Below are 18,187 nucleotides of genomic sequence, written 5' to 3' on the forward strand. Positions count from 1 at the left end.
ACCTCCATACATTCTTACAGTGCATACCACTATATGGGTAGTGTGTGTCTGAGGATTGGTATGTGTGTGTGTCACGTGACTACTCGAAGATACATATGATGGTGGCATTTTCAAAGAGCAACTACCCTGAGCTTTTGTTAGAAAAATATACTTTTATTAGAACTCAAACTAAGTAAGTATGAAAGTACATAACTGAGGTAATATCCACTGTATAGCAAAGTTAGATATAATACCATACACCGGAATGACCTACTGTAGCCCTACCTGAGTGCTAGTTACCTGAGTGCTAGTTACCTGAGGGCTAGTTACCTGAGGGCTAGTTACCTGAGGGCTAGTTACCTGAGGGCTAGTTACCTGAGCTGTGGGCATTTTTCAGAAGTAATAAACAATAAGATAAGTTACATACAGTATATATAACGCTAAAATGAACACTTCAGACACCGTCTACAAACACACACACCCATCTGTCCTTCATCACCTGAGTCTCTGCTACTCTATGTACATAGTAAAACATCTGGAGTCTGTTGATGAGCTCAGACATTTTCTGCCATGCTGCTCCCCTCACCCAAGGCCACCTCCATCATCTCTTCCTCCCGAATCATCATTTTATTAATCTGCTTGCCTTCCATCCCATCACCCTTCTCTTTGCCATCCATTCTCTCCATCCTCAGCACCTCTTTATCGTTACCTAGCAGCTCCTGCTCCTTTACCCTCCACTTTTCCTCATCTCTTTCCTTCTCCTCTCTCTCCAGCTTCTCCTTCTTTCGGAGCTTCCAGAAGAAGCGCAGGTTCCTCTCTGGGTAGGCCACGTTAGCCAGCGGCAGCTTGAATATGGTGTTGGTTTCCGTGGTAAACAGAAGGAAGGTGAGGGCGGAGAGACAGAAGGGCCAGGTGCAGGCTGGCAGGCCAAACTGAACAAAGAGAGAGAGGGAGCGAGAGAGAGTCAGATTTCAGAGATTTCAATTTTTATTTGTCACATGCGCTGAATACAACTGGTGTAGACCTTGCCGTGAAACGCTTACTTACAAGAGTTAAGAAAATGTACTGGGCCAAATGTACGACCCTCTGTAGTGCCTTACAGTCAGATATCGAGCAGTTGCCATACCAGACGGCTATTCAACCAGTCAGGATGCTCTCGATGGTGCAGCTGTAGAACTTTTTGAAGATCTGAGGACCCATGCCAAATATTTTCTGTCTCCTGAGGGGGAATAGACATTGTCGTGCCCTCTTCACACCTGTCTTGGTGTGTTGTACCATGTTAGTTTGTTGGTTATGTGGACACCAAAGAACTTGAAGCTCTCGACCTGCTCCACTACAGCCCTGTTGATGTGAATGGCCTTCCTTTTCCTGTAGTCCAAAATCATCTCCTTTGTCTTGATCATGTTGAGGGAGAGTTTGTTGTCCTGGTACCACACTGTCAGGGTTCTGACCTCCTCTCTATAGGCTGTCTCATCGTAGTTGATGATCAGGCCTACCACCGTTGTGTCGTCGGCAACCTTACTGATGGTGTTGGGGTTTTGCTTGGCCACACAGTTGTGGGTGAACAGGGAGTATAGGAGGAGACTAAGCACGCACCCCTGAGGGGCCCCCGTGTTGAGGATTAGCGAGGCAGATGTATTGTTGCCTACCTTTACCACATGGGGGCGGCCCGTCAGGAAGTCCAGGATCCAGTTGCAGATGGAGGTGTTTAGTCCCAGGGTCCTTAGCTTAGTAATGAGTTTTGAGGGCACTATGGTGTTGAATGCTGAGCTGTAGTCAATGAATAGCATTTTCACGTAGGTGTTCCATTTGTCCAGGTGGGAAAGGGCAGTGTGGAGTGCAATAGAGATTGCGTCATCTGTGGATCTATTGGGTGGTGTGTGAATTGGAGTGGGTTTCTGGGATGCTGGTGTTGATGTGAGCCATGACCAGCCTTTCAAAGCATTTCATTGCTACAGACGTGAGTGCCACAGGTTGGTAGTCATTTAAGATTATGGTCAGATTTGTCAAATGGAGGGTGAGGGAGAGCTTTGTATGAGTCTCTGTGTCGAAGTCAAGGTGGTGTAGAGTTTTTTCCATCTGGTTGCACATGTTACATGCTGGTAGAAATGAGGTAAAACGGATTTAAGTTTTCTTGCATTACAATCCCTGGCCACGAAGAGCGCCACCTCTGAATGAGCATTTTCTTGTTTGCTCTTAGCCTTATATAGTTAGTTGAATGCGGTCTTAGTGTGTTTTCAAAATGTGTTTATGTGCCCCACATTGTGTGAATGTAATTAGGCTACTGTGTAGATAACAGCATGACTGTCATATTCTCATAACATTGTACTTACTGTGGACATGACATTAGCGATGGCTGAGCCCAGATATGCACAGAAGAAAGCTGGTGAAGAAAAGGCAGTCAAATTCAGTCATATTGCTACAGTACCACCCATCCAAACCGTTAAGGCCTTTAACCAGTCATGTGACACAGAGACAAGAGGGCCCCAGTTGGCATTACAGTGTGAACTCACCACAGGTGATTGCCAGCAAGTGTACCTGCCAGGTGAGAGCGTAGAACATCCCTCCAATAGCGATGCAGGCTAGAACACAGTTATACCCCCACAGACCAAAGTAGATCGCCTCAAATGGAGCTGCCAGGGCCAGACCTTCAGGAAAAGAGCCCACACTGGAATTCACTCAGCTGTACGATACTGTCCACTTCAAATACCTAATCTGGAATACTCGTGTTGTGTGTAGTCTGGTGGTTATGTACGTGTGTGTGTCTACCTGAGACCATGCCGACTGCGGATCCAATGGTAGCGTGAGCACAGGTGATGGGAGAGGAAATGAAGAGAGCGACCATGAAGATTCCTCCTGTCCAGGGGTTATCACACCCATACACCTGGCCTATACCAACTGGCACTGCTGTGAACAGCTGAGGAGAGAGACAGAGAGGTGATCAGACTCGCGTGTGTGTGTGCATGCGTGTGTGGCCAGGGGCAATCACGTCATCAAAACACACAGGCACCATACCACAGATGATCTGAGTGACACAAACACACCTTCTGACTCACATATAAATCCGAATTGGTCAAAAATAGTATGATGGTTGAAACCCTCAACGCATGCACAAGAATGTATCCATCTTTTTTGTCATATTGAAAAGTTCTCAGAGTCGGACAAAACCTCTAACCTACATCAGCAGCGTAGCCTAGTGGTTAGAGCGTTGGACTAGTAACCGAAAGGTTGCAAGTTCAAATCCCTGAGCTGACAAGGTACAAATCTGTCGTTCTGCCCCTGAACAAGGCAGTTCCTAGGCCATCATTGAAAAGAAGAATCTGTTTTTAACTGACTTGCCTAATGAAGTAAAATAAAAATCTCAGTATGTATGTGAACTATTTCTTGCATGTGGCCATTCCAGATAGATGGGATTCCTAGAGCTACTGAATGACTCAGCCTGGAAGTTTCTAGAATACACCTGAACCACACAACACGCAGAAACACACACATGCTTTGTTTATTCACACACAACACCCTGCTTTGTTTATTACCTTAGCTACGTTGACCTCAGCCCAGGTGATGTTGGCTAGTTCTGTGCGTGGCTGGATGAGGACTTGGGGGAAGTGGTGGTTGTAGTGGCCAGTAGCCACCATGTGGAGACATACCAGGATGTTGAAGGGAAGAGTGAACACTGGCAGGTCCCAACGACTGTTAATGGACGCCAACGCACTGGACACTATAGGGCTGGAGGAGAGGAAGTTAATGTATGCTGCTCAACCACAATGATACATAATAACCTCTAATCTCTCCAGTAGTCACAGTCAAGGTCAAATCTAGTCAGGCATCGTCAAATCTGGTTTTTACCATGTGGGGGAAAGTTATTTCCCTCTCCGTTCTGAGAAATGGTGATTGTCACAAGTCTATTAGTGCACTGCACATACTGGCTCGATATGTGTCAGTAAGACAGGACCATAATAACTGACATTAGTGAAAGTGGGTTAGACAAGGTAGAAAGAAAGTCAGGAATGTCCTTTTGACCCGAAGATGTGATAGAGGCAGACATGAATAAAACTAGAAATAATAGAGGCAAAAAAGTGGGTCAGTTTGACGTCATGATGTGATTCCGATCTTAATGGGCCAGATAGACATCTTTTCCTGGTACTGAAAAGATTACATTATTCACATGTTTGATTCACGTGCAAAACCCCATGAGACGGTGGTTATCAGCTCATCTGATGGGTACAATCTAACTCACCAGGTCATAGACATGACGATGTTGGGCAGTATGAGCCACCAGTACCAGTCTCCAGCGTTAGAGAACACGGCCATCAGCAGCCCCACCAAGATCCCATTGTAACCATACAGCCCCGCTGCAATCGCACCCCTAAAAGAGAGACAGACACACACACAGTCAGAGATTGCATACGCACGTGTTCACTCACGTGCACGCACGCTCAGACACACACACACACACACACACCTGCTCTGTTGCAGTATGAGGGCAGAGATGGTGGCGAAGAGTGTGCCCACGAAGCCGTTGAGAGCCCACCAGCGGTTCTGCAGGATCAGCCCAGCAAAGATCACTAGGCCACTCAGAGGATTGTTGACAAACATGACCTGGGCAGCACCACGGAGAACCCAGTCTAGCAGCTGGAGTAGGAAGAACTGTTCTGGAGGGGTAGAATGGAGATGGGCAGCGGGTGAGGGAGAAAGAGAGAGTCATGTTCATAGAAAAAATATGATATATGTTTCTTTGCACACAAAGCTATAGATAATCTGGTCATTGTATGCAGGTTTCTGTATTCTCACACACATACATGTACATACAGTCCCCAACACAGGTCCTATACAGGCTGTCAATATGTAGAGAGATTTCAACAGAGTTGTATTGTATACTTTGCTGCATTGTCTAAAGATTATGAATGTCTTTCTTTTTCGGTGTTGTCACAGTCCTTTTTGGGACGGTCCTGGGCTTGGGACGGTCTGGACGTGTTTTCTCTGCTCATGGACATTGCCATTGGACATAGAGTCAGAACCAAACACTGTACAGTAAAATATGGAGTTCTAGTGTCTGTCCCTGTGTTGGATAATGACGAATGATGTATTTTCTTTGCTGGAAAAGCATTCTGTTGAATTCACTACCTCAAGGTATATATTAAGTGATTTAAAAAATGAAGTTTTTATTTAATGATTTGTCAATGTTTTTGACTAACTGTATATAAGATAAACTTAGCCTATTTGGAGAAGTGCCATGTTAAAATATAATCCATACTTACTTTTCATCCACTCTGCAAACACCTCCATGTCTCCTGAGATGTAGGAGAGTAACAGTAGCAGCCGGGCCTTGGCCTTCTGTTGGCAGGTGGGGACTGCAGACTTCCCAGCCTCGGCGTTTTCCCCCTGAGCCGCCTTCTGCTCCCCGCACCCTGACACCTCTGGATCTGGGTTGGCCATCAGTGGCTGCTGCTCTTGCTGCGTGGAGGAGAAGAACAGAGAGTTAAACTTGCTGTAAAGCTGGACCCAGACAAAGAGCCAAGTCTATACATGTGTCAACTACTTCGACACAACATAGAAAACGTTCAACATTGTTAAATTGTACAAATATTATACTGAACAAAAAATATAAACGCAACATGCAACAATTTCAAAGCTTTTGCTGAGTTACAATTCATAAAAGGAAATCAGTCAATTGAAATTAATTCATTAGGTCCAAATCTATGGATTCCACATGACTGGGTAGGGGTTGCAGCCATGGGTGGGCCTGGGAGGGCATATGCCCACCCACTCGGGAGCCAGGCCCACCCACTGGGGAGCCAGGCTCAGCCAATCAGAATGAGTTTTCCCCTACAAATGTAAAAAATTTTGATAAATAAGCTTCTTGTGCGTATCGAACATTTCTGAGATCTTTTATTTCAGCTCTTGAAGCATGGGACCAACACTTTACAAGTTGCGTTTACATTTTTGTTCAGTGTATGTACAGTTATTTCTATTGATAATGGTGTACCCTGTTATTTTATCTTGTTCTGTCATTCTTTCCTTCATCAAAATTTTAGTAGGTATAGCTACTATTATTTTGTTTTAGTTAGCGCTTTGTGTATAATCTCCTAAAAACAACCCTCTGAGCAGCCTGGTGATTGATGTCTTAAAAAAACACACACAAAGTGAATCAAATCGAATCAAATCAAATTGTATTTGCACCTAATAACAACACTTTGCAGACTTTACAGACTTTACGGGTCGGCAGCGTAGCCTAGTGGTAAGAGCGTTGCCCTAGTAACCGCAAAGGTTGACCTAGTAACCGCAAAGGTTGACCTAGTAACCGCAAAGGTTGCAAGATCGAATACGGAGCTGATAAGGTACAAAGTCTGTCATTCTGCCCCTGAACAAGGCAGTTAACCCACTGTTCCTAGGCCGTCACTGAAAATAAGAATTTGTTCTTGACTGACTTGCCTAGTGAAATAATGGAAAAATAAAACAGTGATATGCGTACTCATGAGCCCATTCTCAACAGTGCAGAGATAAAAAGGAAGACAAATATTTGCTGAATAAAAAAAGGAAATAGTAAAACAATAAGGAGGCAGTATACAAAAAGTAGCAGTACTGAGTCAATGTGCCGGGATACCAAGTACGTGAGGTAATAGAGGTAATACAGTATGTACACTACCGTTCAATAGTTTGAGGTCCCTTAGGAATGTCCTTGTTATGGAAGAAAAGCACTTTTTTTTGTCCATTAAAATATCATCAAATTGATCAGATCAGTGTAGACATTGTTAATGTTGTAAATGACTATTGCAGGTGGAAACGGCTGATTTTTTATGGAATATCTACATATGCGTACAGAGGCCCATTATCAGCAACCATCACTCCTGTGTTCCAATGGCACGTTGTATTAGCTAATCCAAGTTTATCATTTTATAAGGATAATTGATCATTAGAAAACCCTTTTGCAATTCTGTTAGCACAGCTGAAAACTATTGTTCTGATTAAAGAAGCAATACAACTGGCCTTCTTTAGACTAGCTGAGTATCTGGAGCATCAGCATTTGTGGGTTCGATTACAGGCTCAAAATGGCCAAAAACAAAGAACGTTCTTCTGAAACTCGTTAGTGTCACACCCTGGTCAAAGTATTTTGTGTTTATCTTTATTTATTTGGTCAGGCCAGGGTGTGGCATGGGTTTTTGTATGTGGTGTGTATGTATGGGGATTGTAGCTAGTGGGGTGTTCTAGTTAAGTCTATGGCTGTCTGAAGTGGTTCTCAATCAGAGGCAGGTGTTTATCGTTGTCTCTGATTGGGAACCATATTTAGGCAGCCATATTCTTTGAGTTTGTCGTGGGTGATTGTCCTTAGTGTTAGTTTGCACCAGTTTAGGCTGTTTCGGTTTTCATTACGTTTATTATTTTGTAGTGTTTGTATTTTGATTCGTGTTTTACGTTTGTTTAATAAACATGGATCGCAATCTACACGCCGCATTTTGGTCCGACTCTCCTTCGCATCAAGAAAACCGTTACAGAATCACCCACCACAAAGGGACCAAGCAGCGTGTCAACAGGCAAGAACAGCCCAAAGTGGAGTACAGTATGGACTATACTTCTTGGGAGGAGATAGACAGGTGGGCGGTCGACCCAGGGAGAGTGCCGGAGCCCGCCTGGGATTCGATGGAGCAGTGCGCGGAAGGATATAGGAGAATGGAGTTTGCGAAGCAAGCAAGGCGGCGCGGACGGAGGCCCCATAGTCAGCCCCAAAAATTTCTTGGGGGGGGGCTCAGGGAGAGTGTGGCAGAGTCAGGAGCCAGACCTGAGCCAACTCTCCCTGTTTATCGTGAGGAGCCAAGGAGGAGACCAGAGCCGGTGTTGGAGGTGAGCGAAACAGAGACTGTGAAGGAGTTAATGGGGAAATTGGAGGTGAGCGAAACAGAGACTGTGAAGGAGTTAATGGGGAAATTGGAGGAGAGAGAAATGAGGGAGTTGCTGTGTTGGTGTTTTAAACATGGAATTCGCCCGACGGAGCGTGTCGGGGATTTGATGGCACCTGGGTCAGCGCTCCATACTCGTCCTGAGGTGCGTGTTAGTCGGCTGGTGAAGATGGTGCCAGTCTCACGTACCAGGCCTCCTGTGCACCTCCCTAGCCTTGCACGTCCTGTGCCAGCACCGCTCTCAAGATCTCCAGTACGCCTTCACGGTCTAACCCATCCTGTGCCACCTCCACACCCCAGCCCTCCGGTAGCAGCTCCCCGCACCAGGCTTCCTGTGCGTGTCCTCGGCCCAGTACCACCAGTGCCAGCACCACGCATCAGGCCTACAGTGCGCCTCGCCTGTCCAGCGCTGTCGGAGCCCTCCTCCTCTCCAGCGCTGTCGGAGTCTCCCGCCTGTTTAGCGCTGTTAGAGCCTTCCTTCTCTACAGCGCTGCCGGAGTCTCCCGCCTGTTCAGAACTGCCAGTTAGCATAGAGCTGCCAGTTAGCATAGAGCTGCCAGTTAGCATAGAGCTGCCAGTTAGCATAGAGCTGCCAGTTAGCATAGAGCTGCCAGTCTGCATAGAGCTGCCAGTTAGCATAGAGCTGCCAGTCTGCAAGGAGCTGCCAGTCTGCAAGGAGCTGCCAGTCTGCAAGGAGCCGCCAGAGCTGCCTGTCTGCAGGATGCCGCCAAAGCTGCCAGTCTGCAAGGAGCCGCCAGAGCTGCCAGTCTGCAAGGAGCCGCCAGAGCTGCCAGTCTGCAAGGAGCCGCCAGAGCTGCCAGTCTGCAAGGAGCCGCCAGAGCTGCCAGTCTGCAAGGAGCCGCCAGAGCCGCCAGTTAGCATGGAGCAGCCAGGGCCGCCAGTCAGCATGGAGCAGCCAGGGCCGCCAGTCAGCATGGAGCAGCCAGGGCCGCCAGTCAGCATGGAGCAGCCAGGGCCGCCAGTCAGCATGGAGCAGCCAGTCAGCATGGAGCAGCCAGAGCAGCCAGTCAGCATGGAGCAGCCAGAGCTGCCAGTCAGCATGGAGCAGCCAGTCAGCATGGAGCAGCCAGAGCTGCCAGTCAGCATGGAGCATCCAGTCAGCATGGAGCAGCCAGAGCTGCCAGTCAGCATGGAGCAGCCAGAGCTGTCAGTCAGCATGGAGCAGCCAGTCAGCATGGAGCAGCCAGAGCTGCCAGTCGACCAGACTCTTCCAGATCTGCCAGTCGACCAGACTCTTCCAGATCTGCCAGTCGACCAGACTCTTCCAGATCTGCCAGTCGACCAGACTCTTCCAGATCTGCCAGTCGACCAGACTCTTCCAGATCTGCCAGTCGACCAGACTCTTCCAGATCTGCCAGTCGACCAGGATCTTCCAGATCTGCCAGTCGACCAGGATCTTCCAGATCTGCCAGTCGACCAGGATCTGCCAGTCAGCCAGGATCTGCCGAAACCACCAGCCAGCCAGGATCTGGTAGATTCATCAACCTGCCTGAGCTTCCTCTCACTCCTGAGCTTCCTCTCACTCCTGAGCTTCCTCTCACTCCTGAGCTTCCCCTCAGTCCCGAGCTGCCTCAGTCCCGAGCTGTCCCTCAGTCCCAATCTGCTCCTCAGTCCAGTGGGGTTCTGGGTGAGGACTACTAGGCCATGGTCGGCGGCGAGGGTGGACTATCCAGGGACGCGAGGAGAAGGGGCTAAGACATTGATTGAGTGGGGTCCACGTCCCGCGCCGGAGCCGCCACCATGGACAGACGCCCACCCGGACCCTCCCTATTGTTTTGAGGTGCGTTCGGGAGTCCGCACCTTAGGGGGGGGGTTCTGTCACACCCTGGTCAAAGTATTTTGTGTTTATCTTTATTTATTTGGTCAGGCCAGGGTGTGGCATGGGTTTTTGTATGTGGTGTGTATGTATGGGGATTGTAGCTAGTGGGGTGTTCTAGTTAAGTCTATGGCTGTCTGAAGTGGTTCTCAATCAGAGGCAGGTGTTTATCGTTGTCTCTGATTGGGAACCATATTTAGGCAGCCATATTCTTTGAGTTTGTCGTGGGTGATTGTCCTTAGTGTTAGTTTGCACCAGTTTAGGCTGTTTCGGTTTTCATTACGTTTATTATTTTGTAGTGTTTGTATTTTGATTCGTGTTTTACGTTTGTTTAATAAACATGGATCGCAATCTACACGCCGCATTTTGGTCCGACTCTCCTTCGCATCAAGAAAACCGTTACAGTTAGTCTATTCTTATTCTGAGGCTATTCCATGCGAGAAATTGCCAGGAAACTGAAGATCTCGTACAACGCTGTGTACTACTCCCTTCACAGAACAGTGCAAACTGGCTGTACATGTTTTCTCAAATTTATTTTCCACAATGAGCAAATTTCTATTTTATCATAATGTAGGCCTACCAAAGGGGCCTACCATCAAAACAAATTGGAGAAACATGAAAATAGCTGTTCTATCATTCAGCCTACAGTAGCAGCCAATCTGAAAATGTTATTGTGTTGTTTGATGCAAAAAAAGTATTATTTTTCCCATACCATTGTTACAGAGAATCAGACAAATTATGCTATCCTCTGTCTACTGGCTACTTAGATTATTCCAGCCTGTCTCAAAATACAACACTGCCCCTTAAAGACAAAAAAAAAGCTCTTTACCTGACTTGCTTTTTAAAAACGATGTCTAGAAAGGTACACATGCTATACTCTTGTAGGGAGCAATCACTCCCCTATTGCTGACTACAAATGATCTGTAACTGGGCTAATGACTCACTAACTAGCAAAGGATATGAACAAAATGTGCATAAATGGCTACATTCAGCTCTCGCTTTGATCCCAAAACAAGCACATCTACTCAGGACCACAGCTGTAAATACAGTCCAGTTTGAATTAAATGGCACAGATCATCCATACATGGCAATGGTCATATACAGAGCATTCGGAAAGTAGTCACACCCCTTTACTTTTTCCACATTTTGTTACGTTACAGCCTTATTCTAAAATGGATTACATTGTTTTTGTTCCTCATCTATCTACAGTTGAAGTCGGATGTTTACATACACCTTAGCCAAAAACATTTAAACTCAGTTTTTTACAATTCCTGACATTTAATTCTAGCAAAAATTCCCTGTCTTAGGTCAGTTAGGATCACCACTTTATTTTAAGAACGTGAAATGTCAGAATAATAGTAGAGAGAATGATTTACTTCAGCTTTCATTTCTTTCATCATATTCCCAGTGGATCAGATGTTTACATACACTCAAACAATTTAAAGGCAATGCTACCAAATACTAATGAACTTGGGTCAAATATTTTGGGTAGCCGTCCACAAGCTTCCCACAATAAGTTGGGTGAATTTTGTCCCATTCCTCCTGACAGAGCTGGTGCAACTGAATCAGGTTTGTAGGCCTCCTTGCTCGTGCACGCTTTTTCAGTTCTGCCCACAAATGTTCTATAGGAATGAGGTCAGGGCTTTGTGATGGCCACTCCAATGCCTTGACTTTGTTGTCCTTAAGCCATTTTGCCACAACTTTGGAAGTATGCTTGGGGTCATTGTCCATTTGGAAGACCCATTTGCGACCAAGCTTTTGATGTATTGAGATGTTGCCTCAATATATCCACATAATTTCCTTCCTCATGATGCTATCTATTTTGTGAAGTACACCAATCCGTCGTGCAGCAAAGCACCCCCACAAGATGATGCTGCCACCCCCGTGCTTCACGGTTGGGATGGTGTTCTTCGGCTTGCAAGCCTCCCTCTTTTTCCTCCATACATAACGATGGTCATTATGGCCAAACAGTTCCAATTTTGTTTCATCAGACCAGAGGACATTTCTCCAAGAAGTCAAATCTTTGTACCCATGTGCAGTTGCAAACCGTAGTCTGTCTTTTATATGGCGGTTTTGGAGCAGTGGCTTATTCCTTGCTGGACGGACTTTCAGGTTATGTCGATGTAGGACTCGTTTTACTGTGGATATAGATCATTTTGTACCTGTTTCCTCCAGCATCTTCACAAGGTCCTTTTCTGTTGTTCTGGGATTGATTTGCACTTTTTGCACAAAAGTACGTTCATTTCTAGGAGACAGAACGCTTCTCCTTCCTGAGCGGTATGACGGCTGCGTGGTCCCATGGTATTTATACTTGCTTACTATTGTTTGTACAGATGAACGTAGTACCTTCAGGCATTTGGAAATTGCTGCCAAGGATGAACCAGACTTGTGGAGGTCTACAATTTTTTTCTGAGGTCTTGGCTGATTTCTTTTGATTTTCCCATGATGTCAATCAAAGAGGCACTGAGTGTGAAGGTAGGCCGTGAAATACATCCACAGGTACACCTCCAATTGACTCAAATGATGTCAATTAGCCTATCAGAAGCTTCTAAAGCCATTACATCTTTTTTCTGGAATTTTCCAAGCTGTTTAAAGGCAAAGTCAACTTAGTGTATGTAAACTTCTGAACCACAGGAATTGTGATACAGTGAATTATAGGTGAAATAATCTGTCTGTAAACAGTTGTTGGAAATATTACTTCATGCACAAAGTAGATGTCCTAACCGACTTGACAAAACTATAGTTTGTTAACAAGAAATTTGTGGAGTGGTTAAAAAACGAGTTTAAATGACTCCAACCTAAGTGTAAATCAAATTTTGATTTGATTTGATTTACACTTAGATTGGAGTCATTTAAACTCGTTTTTCAACCACTGCACAAATGTCTTGTTTGATTTGATTTGATTTTAAGTGTATGTGAACTTCAACTGTACACACAATACCCCATAATGTCAAAGCAATAACAGGTTTTTAGACATTTTTGCAAATGTATTAAAAATAAAAAACGGAAATATCACATTTACATAAGTTTTCAGAACGTATACTCAGTACTTTGTTGAAGCACCTTTAGCAGCGATTACAGACTCAAGTCTTCTTGGGTATGTTGCTACAAACTTGGCACACCTGTATTTGGGGAGTTTCTCCCACTCTTCTCTGCAGATCCTCTCAAGCTCTGTCATGTTTGATGGGGAGCGTCACTGCACAGCTACTTTCAGGTTTTTCCAGACATGTTCGATTGTGTGCTTAGGGTTGTTGTCCTGTTGGAAGGGAAACCTTCACCCCACTCAGGGCCTGAGCGCTCTGGAGCAGGTTTTCATCAAGGATCTCTCTGTACTTTGCCCCGTTCATCTTTCCCTCAATCCCGACTAGTCCCCCAGTCCCTGCCACTGAAAATCATCCCCACAGCATAATGCTGCCACCACCATGCTTCACCATAGGGATGGTGCCAGGTTTCCTCCAGATGTGACGCTTGGCATTCAGACCAAAGAGTTCCATCTTGGTTTTATCAGACCAGAGAATCGTGTTTCTTAGAGTCCTTTAGGGGCCTTTTGGCAACCTCCAAGCAGGCTTTCATGTGCCTTTTACTGAGGAGTGGCAAGTCTACCATTAAAGGTCTTATTGGTGGAGTGCTGCAGAGTTGGTTGTCCTTCTGGAAAGTTCTCCCATCTCCACAGAGGAATTCTGGAGCTCTGTCAGAGTGATCATCGGGTTCTTGGTCACCTCCCTGACCAAGGCCCTTCTCCCCCGATTGCTCAGTTTGCCGTCAGAGTTTGGACGTTCCAAACTTCATTCATTTAAGAATGATGGAATCCACTGTATTCTTGGGGACCTTCAACGCTGCAGAAATGTTTTGGTACCCTTCCACAGATCTGTGCATCGACACAATCCTGTCTCGGATCTCTATGGACAATTCCTTTGACCTCGGCTTGGTTTTTGCTCTGACATGCACTGTCAACTGTGGGAACTTATATAGGGTATGAACACTTGCCGAATGCATTGTATGTCAATGGTCTATATTGGCCTACTGCAGCTCTGATTGGCTGTGCCGCATGGTCTGTGTAGGATACGGTCTCGTATGCAACAGAGTCGTGAGCAATATAGTCCAAAAGAGTCCTGGGTTCTACCTACAAATAAATATCTTGTATAGTTCATTTTGTTTCAGTATGATGTATTGAAAGTGGCTAATATTGCCTTGATTCTCTCACAATTGTCACAGTAAAGGGAAATGTTGATAGTGTTAACTAACAGGAAAAACTTGAAGATCAATCCTGTGCTTCTCTCAGTGGGTTGATAATTCTCTACGCTCTGCATGGCAGTCCTTGGGAGCTGCTCGGCAGTCTCAGGCTACTGCGAACCCTCACACACATACAGCTTATAGGGAACATTGCATGTGGGTTGGGGTAAAGTGACTAGGCAATCAGGATATAATGAACAGAGTAGTAGCATAGGTAAAGTGTAGTATGTGTGAGTGTGTGCATATAGTCTAGTGTGTGTGCATAGAGCCAGTGCAAGGGAGTCAGTGTAATACAGTTAAGATAAAGAAAATTGTCCACGTAGCCATCTGATTAACCGTTCAGCACACTTATGGCTTGGGGGTAGAAGCTGTTCAGGTGCCTTTTGGTCACAGACTTGGCACTCCATGACCACTTGCTGTGCGATAGCAGAGAGAGTCTATGACTTGGGTGGTTGGAGTCTTTGACATTTTTTAGGGCCTTACTCCGCCTGGTATACAGGTAGGAGTTCGGCCCCAGTGATGTACTGGGCCGTACGCACTACCCTCTCTATCGCCTTGGAGTCGGATGCTGAGCAGTTTTCATACCACACGGTGATGCAGCCAGTCAAGATGCTCTCAATGGTGAGGCTGTAGAACTTTTTGAGGATCTGAGGGCCCAGGCCAAATCTGTTCAGCCTCCAGAGGGGGAAGAGGTGTTGTCGTACACTCTTCATGTGTTGGTGTGTTTGGACCATGATAGGTCCTTAGTGAGGTGGACACAGTGGAACTTGAGCTCTCGATTGATGTTATCATCATGATTATGACACACAAAGACCCGTCTATGGCCTGGCTTACCTTTGACTGGAATGCGGATGCAAGTTCTTGCGTTAAGGCACTATAGAAACTGGAGATATTCTTGGGAATATCCTACAGAAGATAAGTCATGTTAAAAAAATATTATTATATAATACTAGTGTACACCACTAATTGGTGTAGGTGCTGCACTGTAAAACAAATTCAACATGTAAAAAGTCAATTCAGCTTAAATATCTAAATTGTCTGGACTTCAAAATGGGAAGTTGTTGAGCTGGTGTGGAATACTCCACAAACCTAATGAATAAAACAATGTTGAGTGAACTGAAATAGTGAAACTGAACTGAAAGTTTGCCATAACAACACAAATAGCTGAGTTGATCACACGAGAGAGTTCAGTTTGCTGAGATCAGCAACGTAAAATACTGTGTTGGCTTAAATACGTGTCTCATTAACATATTACCCTGTGTGCTTTTCTGCAAGATGTATTTAACTTTTTTTTTTAATCAATTTACATGTCAGGAACCAGTTTGCAACTTAAACATTTATTTTAGAGACTGAAATATGATGCATTAACCCAGATATATAAAAAAGTGAAGTGGATTTGTTCAAACCATTAGTGAGATTGTTTTACCTTTTTATCTGGTGTGTGGTTAGTCAGAGCAAATTTGTAAGAACCCACTGTCTGCTTTCAACCAGCCATCTGTCAATAACATAATCATTTGCAAAATTGAGTAAACAGCTATTTTATAGGTAATCCAACTTCGTGGTTCTTGGCGTAATGACTAAGGGGACAGTCGCTGGACCTGGGTTTGAGTTCATGGAGTTAAAATAGTTCAGCTGAGGATATTCTTACATCGTTAAATTAGGAGGACTTGAAATAAAACGTTTTAAAAAGATCAAGTTAACCAGCTGCAATATCATTTCTAGTTTACTCAACTGTTGAGACAACTTAAGAATGCATGTTAGCAGAACTTTTCTGTCCCCCAAAGTTAAGTGAACTAGAAATTGTATTGTAGGTGGTTGCCTTGATTTTTTAAAAGTTGGCTGAAAACACTTTTTACAGTGTGCCCTTTAGAAAAATAAATCTCAGTGAACTAAACGAAAGAAAGGGGTGCAACTCTACTGCATTCAAAGAGCAGTGTGAATGCAACTTCTTCTTGAATGCACACATTGAGTCAAACACAGGTGTCCCTCGACAACGTGGGCAACCAATAAAAAGTTGCATTTACACTGCTCTTTGAATGCATTCTGAGGAAAGTCTGAGGACCAAAACATGCATGCTTCAGTACATTCTGAGGAAAGTCTGAGGACCAAAACATGCATGCTTCAGTACATTCTGAGGAAAGTCTGAGGACCAAAACATGCATGCTTCAGTACATTCTGAGGAAAGTCTGAGGACCAAAACATGCATGCTTCAGTACATTTTCTCTGAAGCTTTCCATTTCTTTTAGCATATTAATATTCTACTTGAAATACATGATGTAAACAAAGGCTCAGAAGCGTGAATGAAAGTCACACAGTCTTCTCATTTGCAGTGAGATTTATATTATAACCAACATTTTGTTATGTTCTGTCATCAGTACCTCACCTTAAAGAGTGGCCATTGTTTATTTCTTTATAACATTACTATTTAACATTATCCTTATATAATACTATCTACGTAGGATGAAGTATTGGCATGTCCAACTTTCCCATTTTTTTTTACACAGATCTGTGCCCTTCTGCACGACAGAAAATGTTGCCTCCATTTAGACAGAAAGGAAGACGAGAAGGATGAGTAGTGCAGTGTGTGTCCTACCTTTGTGCGATGTGGTCCAGGCATATATGTTTCCAGTAGGACAGGGTGCTGTGTGTGGCAGCTGCTGTGAAGCTGTGCTGTAGCAGGGCTCCCACCACTGTTTTTATACCTCGCACAACATTCCTACTCTCCTTCTCCGATGAACAAGAGCGATAATGTTCAACCACGCGCAACTTAACTTTGATATGGAATGTGTGTGTGTAAGAGAGAGATGGCCTTGACCTATGGGTGTTCTATCAGCAGGTCCTGTCCAATAGCCAGCCACACAACTGTTAGCATCATGACTTTTGACCTATAGAGAGAGTTTTATCATTTTCCATACAGTGTTTCAATAAAATTTGAAGTGCACAATTAATTTTTCAAAATCCAATGGCAGATTGTGAGCATGTAGAAAAATGTGTCACTCTTACAATTTCATGATCCTTATGCGTAAGACAAATGATCAGACATTGAGGCATTGCATGCAACATTGATTAAGATCACCTATTTTACGTGACTTGCCAACTGATCACTATCACCCTTCTCCTTGAAATTCATCAACTAACGGTGTATCAATGATATTCAGATAATGAGTGGAATATTGTTATGTAGAACCCAGGTATTTCAGCAGTGCATTTTACACTACACTATTCCAAATGGTAGAGTGACTCTTTCCACTTTGTCCTATTGAAGAACCCTGGATGATGTAGAATGATGATGTAGTATTTAAAGCCACATCCATATAGCATTTGGTTTAACCAACATAAATGTATGTCAAATGTATACATTTATGAGGTCAAAATATAGAAATTGACAGTGTTCAGCAGTTATGTAGCTCTATACGTTAACTAGGCACTACGTCATTTTATTGTTAACAAATGACAAGAAAATCATGTAAAAAGTTAAGTGAATATTGCATTAGATACTTAGATTGAAAATGCATCCACATTGAAAGAGTAATTTGGTGCAGTGAACAAGTGACTTTGTACTCAGTCAATTGAAAATGTGTTTAGAGTTTTGAAACATGAGCCATTTTGATGATCTGTTTAGATTTTTGTGCTTAGGGTTGTGAAAATGTACCACATACATGTGAAAATTGCACCAAAGTGAACTGCAACTTCACTCACACCTTCCTCTGAGTTTGTTCAAAGGAATTCCCATCCCTTCAACTATTTAAATCTCTGCAACTATTAGGAAAGGTGGATACATAGTCAGTTGTACAACTGAATGCCTTAAACTGAAAAGTTTCTTCCGAATTGAACTCAACCCCTCTAAACAGAGGGTTAACTGCCTTGCTCAGAACAACAGATGTTAACCTTGTCAGCTCAGGGATTCAATCCAGCAACCTTTCGGTTACTGGTCCAACGCTCCAATCCGCCAAGCCTCCCGCCAGACTACCTGCCGCCCCTAACATCTGTGACAGGCCGGCTCGATTTTGTCTTATGGATTAAAGTAGAGACTCAGAGCTAGAAAATGGTATATCATATACTACAGTTAAGGAACAATGGGAAAGTAATTCTGCTTTGAAAGTTGATAAACTTGTAAAATCACTTCTGAGAAAATTACCCTTGAGTGTTTTGGTACACATACTGGAGAGCTCTTCTTTGTCTACACCCATTCAGCATCGTTCACACCCTCTTAAGCTTTAGCCCCACCCATCTCTTTGAGGAT

General features: G+C 44.3%; 1 protein-coding gene across 1 annotated transcript; it reads right to left on the bottom strand.

Annotated features, from left to right (window-relative positions):
- Nucleotides 1-285: 285 nt before the first annotated feature.
- LOC139412031 (solute carrier family 14 member 2) lies at nucleotides 286-17,938 on the bottom strand. Its single transcript, XM_071158815.1, has 9 exons — nucleotides 17,833-17,938; nucleotides 5,238-5,433; nucleotides 4,442-4,631; nucleotides 4,217-4,345; nucleotides 3,513-3,705; nucleotides 2,749-2,896; nucleotides 2,493-2,627; nucleotides 2,313-2,362; nucleotides 286-911 (listed from the first exon to the last, which is right to left on the bottom strand). The coding sequence occupies exons 2-9, from the start codon at nucleotides 5,413-5,415 to the stop codon at nucleotides 534-536; spliced, it is 1,401 nt and encodes a 466-aa protein (XP_071014916.1). The 5' UTR covers nucleotides 5,416-5,433; nucleotides 17,833-17,938; the 3' UTR covers nucleotides 286-533.
- Nucleotides 17,939-18,187: the final 249 nt, after the last annotated feature.

Source organism: Oncorhynchus clarkii, chromosome 6 (genome assembly GCF_045791955.1).
Source record: "Oncorhynchus clarkii lewisi isolate Uvic-CL-2024 chromosome 6, UVic_Ocla_1.0, whole genome shotgun sequence".
NCBI lineage: Eukaryota > Metazoa > Chordata > Actinopteri > Salmoniformes > Salmonidae > Oncorhynchus > Oncorhynchus clarkii.

Bases quoted from the DNA above. Each gene is read 5' to 3' on its own strand.
- LOC139412031 (XM_071158815.1), bottom strand. From the start codon at position 5,415: ATGGCCAACCCAGATCCAGAGGTGTCAGGGTGCGGGGAGCAGAAGGCG. The intron at 4,632-5,237 runs GTAAGTATGGAT...CTACCCCTCCAG, and splicing joins GTTTGCAGAGTGGATGAAAA to AACAGTTCTTCCTACTCCAG. The intron at 2,897-3,512 runs GTAATAAACAAA...CTCTCTCCTCAG, and splicing joins CTGAGGTCAACGTAGCTAAG to CTGTTCACAGCAGTGCCAGT.